Source organism: Pezoporus wallicus, unplaced genomic scaffold (genome assembly GCF_028554395.1).
Source record: "Pezoporus wallicus isolate ANWC-B61680 ecotype Strahan unplaced genomic scaffold, APGP_CSIRO_Pwel_v1 contig_642, whole genome shotgun sequence".
NCBI lineage: Eukaryota > Metazoa > Chordata > Aves > Psittaciformes > Psittacidae > Pezoporus > Pezoporus wallicus.
In genome coordinates, this window is record NW_026637470.1 from 2,200,859 (window position 1) to 2,215,222 (window position 14,364).

A 14,364-nucleotide genomic window follows, 5' to 3' on the forward strand; every position below is an offset into this window, starting at 1 on the left:
TCCAGGAGTCTTCTGGAAGTCCAGACTGAATCTTTTGTGGTGAAAATGTATTTCTCAGCACAGTAAAACACCAATGTAAAATTACTATTTATTCTGAAAATGGCACCTTTAAAAAATGTAAGATAAGAGAGCTGTGAAATATGCTGAAACTGGAAGAAGTTTCTTTGCTGAAGTTTCAGAAGTTTCAGACACTGTCACCAGATTGAAATTCAGCTCGCTTTAGTAGCGGCTTGTGATGGGAATACAGCCATGACTGGAATGCTGTGTCATGCTATGGGACTCAAAAGGACCTGCTACCAGCAAGTACTGCTCCAACACTGCAAATTCAAGCCTTGTTCAGTTCTAAGTAGTGATGGGCCTGAAATATAGCCCTATATATGAGTTTGAATGCAACTGCTTCCCTTTCCTTTAGCTGCCTAAAAAATTGGTTAAGTCCCATGGTCTGCTGTAACGAACAGAATTCACTGCTGGTTGATAGGCTGTTTCCAGAGGTGGAATTAGTGTGCTTGGAAATCTCCATCTTAGCCTGTGCTGCTAGATCTGAGATATCTCTATTTGTTATAGGTAGGTATGGGGTTTTGTGTGTAAGATTTTCACAAAGCAAAGGATTTAAGCCATAGTTTAGATGTGTGCAGAAAATGTCACATACATACAACTTGCAAATTTATGTAATTGGCATTAAGATTAATTCAGTTAGAAGGAAAGCTGACTGATAAAACCCCTTGGATTGCTAGGTTCTTAAAGAAAAAATAAACTTCAAGAAAGGGAAACTTTTTTATTGATTGTTTTGCATAACTGATAGAAACTCCTGACACAAAGGCATGCAGTGAGGTCATGTCTTAACATCATGCTTTTTTTCCTTAGGAAGAAGTAAGTTTACAGTTGAAAAGTCATCTTCATTTCCCAAACTCCAGGGTGTATTGTGACCAATGCCTAGTTTTTGTTTGTTTTTTTTTTTCTTTTACTGTTTTCTGCCTCTTGCCTTTAGAACTTGTGTTTAATGTTAGATTCAAATTATAGGTGAGAGCACAGTATGAGGGAAAAGCAGGCAAGTGAAACGGGCCACTTAGGTGTCCTGCTCCTGGCTGGGCACATTTATTGTTTGTAATTAGAGTAGCTCCCCTGGTACAGTCTATGGCTGGTTGTCAAAGGGCTGCTGCAGCTTGCAGTTTTCTTCTGTCCTCAGCAGCAGTCATCTCCTTGGCATCTCAGGCTGGAGTTCACTGAAGAGCGAACATGAATGCTGTTTAAGACTCTTACATGACCTTGGAGTAGCATGAAAGTCCTGGAGCACTGGGTAGGTGCCTTTTCTTGGGTTTTTGGCCCCAGAGTAGGGCTTTGGTTAGGTCCTAGCAGGTGTTGGTTGTTGCTAATGGCCCCTGCCTCCTTCAAGGTGGCAGTGTATCAAGGAAAATGATGTAATATCAAAATTTATTGGTCTGCTTGTGTGAATCAGAAGGTACTGTAGAGAAATGGTCCCCCAGTGTACAACTGGCTCTAAGTGGCTCAGCCGCTTTTCTGCATTTGAGTGACAGTGGCATTAAGGCAGCACTGAATCCCAACTATTCATCTTTTCTGGGTAGAGCAGCTGTCTTTCAATAACAGCCAGGGGAATGCAGCTCTCCTCTATGACACTGATGTAAGCTAAGATAGGAAGGATAATAGGTTCATGCATAGAGGATTACGTTACTTCCTTTACCTAAACAACTGACTAAGGTAAGAGGTAAATACTTATTTAACATCTAATGATATTATGTAACTTATAGCATTTAAATAAAATAAAAGTTTTAAAGTAGAAGATAAAATCTGATTTTTTCCCCGTCTTTTTTTTTTACAAATACATTAATGTTCCAGATAAATCATTCAAATACAAAAGAACATAAATACAATAATTCAATTTAAGTTAATAATGTGAATGCATGAGATAAGAATAGTGTCTTTTCATCTCCAGTCTATATCTTCCCTTCTCCCTCCATCTTTAGCCCCAGTCTATGGATTTAAGTTGCGTATATATCCTTCAGGAAAACTAAAGGTTAAGTTTTTGTTTAGGATGGAAAAGTTAACCCCTGAGAAGAAAACACATGAAGAGAATGAAGATTTGCAGCAGTATCATCAGAAGCCTGCAAACTGCAAGAAATTGCTTAGGAATTGCTGCTTGATAAAGCGATTTTTTGCCTGGAAAAGTTTAAGCTCTAAAGGTACCTTTCCTATTGAAATGTTTAGTGTAGGAGAAATTGTTGTCTTTCCAAAAAATCTGAATTTTTGCTACAGTGGTGTTACTGAATTTAGCATCAGTCAAGTTACATGTACAAAAAGTCTCTGCTGTCTTGGGTCTATTGTTCAAAGAGATTAAAAATGGTACAGCTTTGATTGAAAGTGCTTTATCATAATGTGATATAAATAATTGTACTGCATGAGCATTCATTTTGCAGCACATCAAAATATATGGTTGGCAGAAAAAAAAATCCTTCAGTCAGAACATTAATGAGTACATGTAAAATCCCAGCAATTAAATGTATCAACTTATTGGTGCCCAAACCAAAAATCTGTTTTGATGAGTAACACCTCCTTTGATCACTGTCAGAGTATATTTACATGGAAATTACATGATATATCCCTTTGTCTTTGGGAAAATAGGGAAAGGTAACATCCTGTCACTTTTGTACATAATGGTGCTATATACTGTATTTATTAATAAACACTGAAAGAAATGCTTCTTTTTAAATTGAAAGTTGGCTATGAAATATCTCACCTATTGAAAGTCTAACTCTCTTATGAATAATAAATTATACAGCAACCATCCTGAAGTGATGGCTAATCTGCTTCACAATGTTTTCCTCAGGAACACACACAGAGTTAAGGATTTTATTCAGCGCTGATTCCTCTTTTTACCTCTTAATGTTGCATATTTGTAATTTGCAACATTATGTAAAAACAAAGCAAAAAAGCAGTGCCCCGAACAACCCTTCTGTGTTTTGACAGAATTTTTCATCCCCTTGCACACAGTTTCTGGCAATAACAAAAACCCCAGGTCCTCAGTATATTGAATTTGTGTCAAACAGTATAAAAAAATGCATGACATTGTTTTGTCATGAAGAGCTAAGTCACCAGATCCTGAGTGATATGTTGTTTTACTTACACATTTACTTTAAAGGATATGCTCTAGGAGCTTAGTTTCAGCATTTAGAAACAATGATCTGTTTAAATGCAGCCTACCTCTGATTTTAAACTGCCCTTATCCCTGTGTTATCCAAGTAAACAAGTGTTTATATGCATTTTAATCTAAGCATAATCATGTAGCTATTTTTGGCCACTCATTTTTAAAGGTCTAGGGTAATATTTCCGACAAACGTCTGCTTTAATCTCCATTAATATTATGGTTTGCTAAATACGTTTGATTTCTGATTACTGTATCACTTTGTACCTTTAATTCTCTTCACTTTCATTACATTCTGTGTTGTTTGTAGAGCTAATGAAGTACAAATGAATTTGCTGTAACCTTTTCAAAACACTAATCCTTTCGTTCACAGGAATATTAGATTTTTTTTATTTTTTTTCATTGGGTTATTTATCAGCAATCTCAGTAGGCATAAGGAGTCGGCTCTCTAGAAATTGTGAATCTGAAGCAGCTTGCACTGAAATTAAAAGGTCTGATTCTTCAATATGTTTAAACTGGCTAATAATTTGCATCTCTGGAAAGGGTATTAAACCAGTCAATAGTAATGATAAAATTAAGGATTTATTTCTTCTTGGTAAAGCTAATTAGTAGATATAATGAATTACTGTAAAATCAGGCTCAGCTAAGTTACTCTGGGATACTCCAACAGAGGCAAAATCAAAATCTGACACAGTTAGCTCAACGGGAAGATATTAATTTTGCTTTATCTAGTGCTGAGTGATAGAAAGCGTATTCCCATAAGGATACCTTTACAAGAACCTTTGAATATTTATCAGGATCGAGAAGACTGAGATCCTGAAGTGCTTTTTTTCAGCACTGTTCTATAGCCCAAGGTGACCTCACTGGCTCAAAAAGTTTTCTTGGTCTTCAGTGCTAGAACCTACTGACATCTGTAACACAAGTTGTATACAGTATATCTCATTATGTTCCTGAGACACATCTAGGTAATATTTCATGCATGTAAACAAGTGGGACATTTCTGAAAACCCCTAGGCCTGGGCACGGAGATGCTCATCCATTCTCTGGCATCAGTTAAGTCAGCAAGAAGTCTGCTGTAATTTAACCTTCCTATCCTTCCACGGTGACCTGGTAGCTACAGAGCACCAGGGTACTGAGATAATCAATCGATACTTACTGTTTTCTGCCAGCAGAATGAAGGTGGGTTTGCAAATGATATCATGGTGGCTTATTCCCACCAAAGTATTCTTTTATAGAAATCAAATTCCTATTGGTTGTCTTAAGCTACCCTACACTAGTAAAGTGGAACAAAAATAGTTACCAGGCAGTTGAGGCTTGCAGTTTAGTACTTAAAAACAGCTGAAAAGTTTTTTTTTCATATTTATGAAGCATAAAACGGTAAATTCTGAATTATTTGGTAATCCACTGCTATTGTAACAGTTTGTAGCTAGAAATATCATGAAGTAATACATATTTGATCTTTCTTTTAAAACAGAGATTGTTCTTCACAATTTGTTTTTCATAGTTTATTTGTATGATATTGAAACTGACTTTGTCAACATGTTTTAACTTCGTAGAATTAATTATACTTTCAGAGACAATTTCCATTTATGAATTTGGGGCAGGCAAATAAATATTTGATTTACTGCAATATTCAGATGATTTAACTCTAATTTCAGAATGAATAGTCTTCATTCTTATGATAAAATCTTAGAATATCCTGGCACTGGGGATATTTTTCTGCTCTTCCCCTTTTAACATCTGTCCTAGGAATGTTTTAACACCAGTACTGGAAAGATAATTACACTTAACCCTTTTATATACAGTATTTAAAAAGCATGAATTTAATGCAGGAGTGATTGCTCCAAAGGAAGATCAAGAGAATTAGAGAAAGTGCTTTTTATTTAATTGAGAATTAAACAGAATGACATAGTTGTCAATGGGAAACAATTCAACACTAAAGACACTTTATAGTCAATGCTTAAGGTTCAGTAATTTGACTAAATCCCTTACAGAGTAGTTTCACAAGGCAGGTATCTTGTAACTAAGGAAAGAGAACAGACTATGACTATTGCCAGTTATACATCAGTGCGAGCTTGATATTGCCGTAAGCTTGGAGCACAAGTTTAAAGGATGTTGAAAACTGGAGGGTTTCACTTTTAAAAAAAAGGAGCCCTGAAGTATCTCCTCACTAAACTCAGTTAACCTAAGGCACTTATGAGTTTTTCCTGATCATTCCATGCTATGAATATGCATTCTGCTGCAGATTTTGTAAAATGCAAATGGGAGACACCAAGAAGACAGCAAGTTTTCTGCCACAAAGATAAATATGGGGGAATCGTAAGGATGACTCTGCATTACATACTAACTTATGTAAAAAATATTATAGATTAGCACCTGTTTATTTATAAACTTTGTAATATTGTTTCTAGTATTGTTTTCTCAAACCACTTATTAATGGTGGAATAGTTCCAAGCTGTCAATTAATGTGTGCATTTTTCCCTGTCAAATACATTTGTCATATATTTCCCTGTCAAAAGTACATTTGACAAAATATTTAAGGAAAAAATAACTCATGTTATTTGAGAACTAGTTAAATGTTCTGCTGTTCTTAGGGTACTTCATATAATCTCATACCTTGGATAACTCAAAAAATTCCTGCTGGAAGTTGTCTGTACTGTTTTGGGTTTTTTTTTAGATATGACTTCTTGTGAACAGGGTTTTAGTTCAACCTGTTTGCCTTTTCCTATGCAAATATGTTGAGCATTGCTTTGAAATTCAGTCACATCTCAGACCATGAAAAGAAATCTTCCTCCCATTTGTTCAAAATTAACAAGAGATTTATTAATATTGAGCAGGGGTCATTTGGACTGAAACATTCTTACTGTCTTTCAGCATTAATTCTTGTGTGCCTATTCATACTCCTTTTCTATTGAGCTGTGAAGTGATGTGGCAATGACAACCTGAAAGGTAGATAGTGATGACAGCAGGATTATGTACAAGGTATGTAACCTGCTATCAAAGTTGCCAACTGCCTTGATTAGAAACCATGACTCGTAATTAGGAGACAAGAGTTGTTTCCTAACTGTATTACTGAAGCAAAAGCATGTGTTTCTTTTTTGTTTCCTTGTGCATGGAATGATAGCTACTGAAATCTGCCTCGTCCTAGTCACCCTTTCCTACAAGAATATGAAATAAATGTCATAGATAAAAATGACAGAAAACAACAATAAATAAAAGATACCCAGTGTCAGGAATAGCAAATACTCCTGAGTTTATTCCACTGTCCCAGTAGCTGCTCTCCGCGATCAGTTCTCTCTTAAAGGATTGCTGATACGCTGTTCAGATTTTGCCTAGTAATTGAATTTTTATGTCCTGTCAGATGTGTCAGTTTTTACTTCAAGTCAGACTACTTTCTGGGATTTTTCTCCCCCCCGGTTATCTCACAGATGCTTTGGGCAATGTCTGGTTTCTTTTGAATTTATTAATTTACATCATGAGAGGACTTCACAGAACTTCATATGGGCACTAGGAAAAATGTGTCCTATGTGCCTATAGAACTGAAGTTCACATGACTGTTGAGTCTGAAAGCCTCTGAGAGAAGAAAAAGGAGTGAGAGAGAGATGGAGGAAGGGAAGGAGAAGTGAGAGAGACCAAGGACCATGTCCCTTGTCAGACCCCCTTCTCCTTTCCTTTCTACGTGGTAAATATGTAAATAATTAGAGCATATCCTATGAGATCTTTGCTGAATACTCAGCAAACAGGTTTTACATGTAGGCTATTCCCTGCCCATGACAGGGGGGTTGGAACTAGATGATCTTAAGGTCCTTTCCAACCCTAACTATTCTATGATTCTATGATTCTATGGTTCTATGATTCTATGTATCAACCACTGAAGAGAATAACATATCTGAGATTTTATGCACTGAAGACAAACATAGAAATCCATTTAAAATTGAAACCTCTCATGATTTTAGGCAATATAGAAATCTTTCTTTTGTAAAAACTACAAGAAGAGAAATTCACTTGGGAATTCAGAATGAGCAATGCTTAACCCATTTTGTCTATTTGAAATATTCATGAAAAAGTTTTACAATTTGATGATGATGTTCTTGGTATACATGCTAATCTTAAGTAAGCAAGCTATGAACTCAGGAAAAGTTACAGGATTAAAAACTGATTGACTTTGTGGTTTCAATAACTTTTTTGTCAGAGAAAATGAACATTGCTCGGTATTGCTTTACTTATTTCTTTAATTAAAATGAACTGAATTAGCAGTGTTTTCTTATTCAGCTCTAATAAGTCAAAGTTTTGTGGTACCTTATACCTTCTGGCTCACTATGTAAATATTTCATCTTATGTTGCAAAAATTTCAACTTCTGAATGAATATTGCATACATTGTATATATATAAGTCACTGAACTGAGGAGAAAAGGTGGGTATATTCCGTTTATTTGTAAAAGTATTGCAAATGGTGAGCATTTTTTTTTTTGATTGTAGTTTTTTTTCCCTGAAACCAATATAGGACTCTATTCTTAGCTAATAATTCTCCATATTAGAATAGAGATGGAGTTGTACATACTTACTAGGCATGAAAAGATTGTTTAAAGGTTCTCAAATAACATGGTGAAAAGAAAAGGAAAAAAGGTAAGTGAATGTAATTCAATTTTAATATTTACCCATTATAATCTCAGACAAAGGAGTTTGTCTCTCTGGCAAAAAGGGGAACCTTGCAGTTTGGTTATTTCTTGCTAAATGCTAACTCTGAAAGACAAACCATGGCAATAAAATTGTAGGCTCTCCCAGGTGAATGTAATTTTCTTTTAAATTTGTAGGAGTGATCTAATCTCAGTAAGACTCCTAATACTCTCTTCAGGGTAGCAGTAATAGTTAATGGCACAAATTAACAGGCATGTGTATTGTGAGGGAATGTTTGTTATCTTTCAGACCATTGAAAGTGGAATTGGAAAAACATTGATATCACAATTTTGAATAATTCCAGAATGATTATTCCAGACTGATCAATGTTTTAAAATGAGTTGTTACTGTGTATTCATGTACAGACTTGCAAAATTGAGCAATGTATAAAGCTAATGAAAATGTATATAATATATATATAATATATACTTTTGTAAGTATGTATAAAATTATGCAGCACCATTTTTGGCTCCAGAAAGTTGAACTGTCACTCCTGTATTTCTGTGTTAGGAAAAACAAAGCAAAACAAAACAAACAAACAAAAACCCACATATCTTCTGAAGTTTTTAATACTTTGAAATTTTAAGATTAATACTTCAAGGACACAGTTGTGACTTAAGACCTTGCTGCTTTCACTGCGTACATACATGCTTTTAAACATTGCCAGATGTTAAAATAGAATTGCATAGATCTTGCAAAAAACAATAGTTTACAGTTTGGAGAGAATTCACAAATGCTTCTTCAGAGCCCTTGAAACAGTTATTAGTGCCTATTAAAGCAAATATTATCCGTAACAGAATTTTTAAAGACATGTAACACAAAGATAGCAAATAGCAAAGTCCAGATTATTAATTCAGTTCTCCTTAGAGTGAATGTGCTTGTGAGGAGAAGCATATTTTGTGGGAATTAGATTTCCTTGGGGTTTGACATGCAAAGGATTAAATATGCTCCACAATTAACCCCTTCAAGAAATGGATCAGGAAAATGTGAGCAAATCACTTTATGGAGTTTCTGCTTTATGCTTCCCTGGCTATATAAATATCACACAACATGGTATGTTTCTCCTTTTCTCTTGAAGCTCTGTGTCCTTCCTGTCAGAATGGATTTTTTTGTGGTTTCCTGCAATTGACACCACTGTAATCCTGGCATTGCTGTTTCTGGGAGGGACATGGTATTGGAAGATGAAGCATTCACTCATGGCAGATTACTGCCTGAAAACTCTACAATTGCAGAAGAGTATGCTGAACTCCCTTTTTTTGGCTCTTTACTTCTCTTTCTTTTCCTACTGGCCAGCACCAAGCACCAAGCAGTTTGCATAACCTTCCTAAGAATCACAAAATCGTAGAACTGTTTAGGTTGGAAAAGACCCTTAAATGTATCGAGTATAACCTTTAACCCCGCACTGTCAAGTCCACCACTAAACCATGTTCCTGTGTGCCCCATCTACACATCTTTTAAATACCTTCAGGGATGGTGGCTTAAGCACTTCCCTGGGCAGCCTGTTGAATGCTTGACGATCCTTTCAGTGAAGAAATTTGTCCGAATACCTCATCTAAACTTCCCCTGGCACAACTTGAGGCTGTTGCCTCTCATCCTGTCTCTGTATCAGGGAGTTACCTTCCACAGTCTCTGGGAACCTCTTAGTCTGTATAGAGATAGAGACTGTGCACAGTTTTAAACTAGCTCTAATTAAGAGCTTTGAACAGACCTGTTTTATTAACCGTTTATTTCTTTATTTATCATAGCGAATATGTGTTTTCTTTTCATATAGAAAGCATGAAGAACCATCGAGCTGACTGGAACCTTTCCAGGGATGTCGCTCTGGACTTGGCATAATGAAATTTTATTTTATTGTTGAGATCATTAAGCCTGTTAACCAATGATCACCTTATTCTTCAATCCATTTAAACTGTTGGAAAAAAGAACCCTAGCATCTTCTTGGATCTGGCTGAAGAATAAAAGAATAGATGATTAACTGCTCTTTAATCATTTAGTTATATCAGAAGTATAATTATTTCTCTAACGCTCCTTTTTTTCCCTAGTAGAATTGAAGTTACTGCTTCAATATTATTTAAAAATGATCCATTGCAATAAAATATAGACTTGATATGCCCTAAACATGAAAGTAAACTATGAAATTCTGACATCTCCATTTGGAAATCTGATATCCAGTTCTGTTTGCCTGGATCTTCCTTCATTGTCAGACAAAAGTCAGTGTCCCATTAAAAAAAAATTATTAAAAATTGCTAATTTATTGAAAATCTGTTGCTTAAAAATCAAGTTCTATCAGTGAAAGGTTTGGAATATAATACATGTAGAGGATCACCATTTTTGGGAAACTCAAACAGATCCTTAATGAAAACAATATGCACTTCTATTTAGCATTGGTACTCTCAGTGTCTTTAATTTCTACTGTGTCTGCGAACTGTTGCTTTTTTTTTTATTTCAAACCATTCTATCAATCAAAAACTAATAAGCCAAAGAAGTGTATTAGATTAAGTGGAAGGACTTATATTCATGACATAGTTAGAAAGTGGAATCAATCTTTAATATCTTGCCACTTTCCATCTGGGCATTATTCCAGCAATTTAAATGGCTAAATGTATTAAGAGTACTCCTGATTAAATGGTAGCTCTGAATGTCTTTTTATAAATGGTATGGCCCATAAAGAACTGAATTTGTTGTGGTTGTTAACGATATCTACATTTTGTTTACCAAAGTGTACTCTATATTAGTGCAGTATAACACAATGGTGCTTGTGAGCACCTATCCCTGGAAAAAGTCCTCCAAGTAGAAAGAGCTTGCAGTTAGAAGTTTTAAAGTATGCAAAGCCAGCTTTTTTTCTTTTTTCTTTTCTTTTTCCTTTTCTTTTTCCTTTTCTTTTATTTTTTTGTGGGCATGATGAAGCATTACATCTGGGTAACTTTCCACAAAAGACGAAAATTGAAGGGAAAACCCACATAGTTTATAAGTGGAAATTTAGGGCAGAAGAAGGGAGGGAAAAACAGTAAGGAACAAATAAACCAGAATGACTAGAACAACAAAATTACATGTTGCTTTATTTGCTTCTTTCTCCTCATTTAATTTATTGCTGCTGCCACCTTACTTGAATGCTTGTTTCCATGGGAGTCTGCAGTGTGGTCCTGACAGTTCTTCTGCCAGGCGACAGTTTTGACAGGATAGATTTGCCCTCCTTTCAGCTCAAAAGGGGTAAGTGGGAGAACTTGGTGTTCTTCATTGCTGCAGTAATGCCATCCTACTGGGACCTCCCTGCTGTTCCTTCGAGTAGCATTGTCTTCTTGGCAAGGAGATGTGTTCTCAGTTGTTTTAATTTTCTTATTCATCATTTCTATGTGCAAGAGACTAAGAAAAAGCTCATAAGGTCCTTCATTGAGCCATATAAATGTTTAGTGGGTATAATGACTGTGTTAGTCATATGTGACAACACTGCAAATGAATTGTGTGAATTGCCTCAACCAAATGCCAACAAACCTGTACTGTGCAGCAAAGCAGAAGGCATAGTTGATTTCACATATGTCTCAGAAAATGGTGCTGGAAATGTTGAGCTAGCTAAGCACTTTTTGTATTCTACTCTATACCCCTCTACCTTTGAGGCCAGCATGATTTCTTTATTATATAGCCTGCCAAAAAGAGACTTATAAGAGGCCAACCCATTGAGAAAGATTAATACTAAAAATCCTTTTCTAATAGATCATTTAATTTATGAGATCTTTGGCCCTGTAAGTGCAGAAGCAAGATACTTGTGTGAGGTGGGGTCATAATTTCCAACAGCAGAAAAACTTATTTCTGATTAGTGTTGTCTTGAATGTAACAGCAAGAGTGCCTAAGAGCAAATTAGTAAAAATCATAGTGTTTAAACCTCTGTCAATTCACATCACCCAGTTCCTCTGAATATAACTAGCATCACCTCATCTGACTTCCTTGTTATGCCTCAGATATATATATGTTTAAAGCCATGGACTAATACAGCTTTTGAGTGTAGCATCTATCAGCTGAGCTGTTATGTTTCTGTGTTTATTTTGCACAGGTTGTGTTTATCTTTGCACAATTTTGTGTTTATCTTTACTGGTTGATGGGCAAAAATTTTTCAACTTAAGGCCCTTGACAAGAGCTGCCTTCCTCCCAAGCTGTAGTTACTGCTGTAACTAAGTCTCTTAGTTCATACCACTTCTGATGCAACTGAGATGCAGAATGAACAATGAGAAAAATCAAACTCAGATGGAGGTGGAAACATCACACTATGTCCCTACAACAATTTAAAATTGATCCTTGTGTTCCTGAATCTCAGTATTCTCTGCTGTGAGAAAATGTCTGTAAATCCAGAAATTATTTCATCTCCCTCAAGTTTTGAATTGCATGGGGACACAATGATGTATTGCAGCTACCAGTTTCCTAGCTGTTGATTTTGCCTGAAATCAAAACCTCTTACTTTTTAGTAAATAGAGTGGAAACTCTCAGGTAATGAAGAGATTTTTAGAAATGCTTGTAAGAAAGACAACAGTGCAATTTCTTAGTTGTTGACTGGACAATTGAGAAAGTAGTGAACAAAACAGGATACAGAAAAGAGTTCCATGTGGTTAATTCATACTGGAGAACTAAATTTCCTCTGTCACAGGGTTCATATGCAAGCTTAAAGGAGTCAGTTAAGAGAAACTTTAGGGATTGACACTCTGTGTTATTTTCTGAGTGAATCCTTGGGGATTGATCTACAGAATGTTGACCACTTGCAGCTTTACTAACTTGGCTTTAAACATATATGAAAGGCTGTGTATTAAGCATTGTGAAAATGAGCTTCTATGAGTTTTCTACCAAGTGCCCAAATTAGTCAGTACCTTTGCTCTTACTCTCACTGTGCCTCTGTTCTGCATAAAGTAAATATAATGGTACTCTCTCATCTCAGTGATATTGTGAATATAAATGTAGTAATGTTTGTGAAGTACTCAGACACTGTAGTGGTGAACATCATAGAAATTAGATTTTCAGTAATGTTTGGTAAGTAAATTATGGGGGCACAAAATGTGGAGTGAATAAAGTTTTGAATTTGGTAAATAGGTAATATCCATTAATTCAATTATCAAAAGAAATTCCTGTTCAAACTACAGCACATGATCATGTCATTAAAAAGGGTGCACTGTAAAATACATATGTAGAAAGGGGCTGAACTAATGCTGTTAGTGTTTATGATCACAGTACAGTTCTTTTGATGTATACATTGTATGTTATTAATATATATAGCAAAATTTCTGAGTGCAAAGGATTTACAACATAAAACTCACATCTTGGCTTGTAGTTCTGCATAAAAGTAGAGATAATGTGATTGATCAAAGGCTCGGGCCGTAAGATGCTGTTCTGGGTTCAGCAGTAGCAGCCATTTTTCTCCTCCTTAGTAGCTGGTGTGTGGAATGTGTGGTGCGTACAGAAGGATGTACATCTTTCAGTTAATTGTGTGTTAATTCTTGGCTTGTTGAAATGGCTAAGAATCTTGCCGTAAGTTTCATTATAGCAGGAATTTTGTTCGATTTGCTTTATAAAAATAACTCTACACTGAATAAGAAAAATTTTTATGTAGGGAAAAAAAAATCACCCATCTTTTGGCTTTCTAAACTTACATTTTAATATATGCCATATTCGTTTAGAAGGGGAATTTGGGGGAAAAAGAGATACTTATTTGATTTTTGCTATAAATGGTCAGTGTCTCATTTTAAACAAGGTCCTGATACATAACTTATTTAACTGATGTCCCCACTTTAATTGTTTTTTTACTTCATTGTATGTGAAGCAAATTATGAAATCTCCAAATCGTAGTAAAAATACAGGAAGTTTTTGAATTTTCATTACCAAAATCAAATCACAGAAATGAGAAAAAATATAATACCAATTTATTTTTATAATTCAGTTAAGCTACAATTGATTCTATACTAAAAACTAATCAGTATGCTATAATTGAAGAGGTATTTTTGGACTGATGTACCAGCTGGTATCGCAGATGGTACAGATGGCATAAGGCTCTTTAATGGGATAAAGATAATGTGTTGGCACAGAGTGGAGTGTATGAACATGTGATTTTTCTTTTCCATTATAAACTGTTTATCAGTTTATAATTACACAATTGATACATTTGTATTCCACAAATCTGAGTAAATACTAAGATCAATACTTTGCAGTCAGTGACATTTTTATAACCGTCATTTGTTCATGAAAATCTCATCTGCCATAGTAGGCAACAACATATTAAATGCATCACTTTAAAAGAAAGGATTACAGGACTAGTTTGATATTATCTAAATGGTCTTCCTTGTATTTTTAAGGAGGATTAATAGAGAAATTTATGGGAACAGCTGAATCCCTCAGAAAGGTTTTATTGTTATGAGCTTTCTGATTTTTTTTTTTAGGAGCAAGATCCTTCTGGCTATACTGTTTGTATAGGGACTGAAGTGATTTGACACAGGACAAAATTATACTGGCACTTGTTTCAGAAATAAGCCTCTGTTGAAGTTTAACGTTCTTGC

General features: G+C 35.3%; 1 protein-coding gene across 4 annotated transcripts in view; it reads left to right on the plus strand.

Annotated features, from left to right (window-relative positions):
* Nucleotides 1-14,364, plus strand: part of KCNIP4 (potassium voltage-gated channel interacting protein 4) — a 434,877-nt gene that overhangs the window by 40,455 nt on the left and 380,058 nt on the right. Inside the window, exons 1-2 of one of the 4 annotated variants that reach the window (XM_057405633.1) lie at nt 1,164-1,297; nt 2,050-2,198. The exons of 2 other annotated variants lie outside the window; for them this stretch is intronic. In XM_057405633.1, coding sequence (XP_057261616.1) covers nt 2,051-2,198 — 148 coding nt within the window. In that variant the 5' untranslated portion in view covers nt 1,164-1,297; nt 2,050. Of the gene's footprint in view, nt 1-1,163; nt 1,298-1,549; nt 1,717-2,049; nt 2,199-14,364 lie in introns of those variants that run through there. One more of the 4 variants, XM_057405631.1, reaches the window with a different exon arrangement.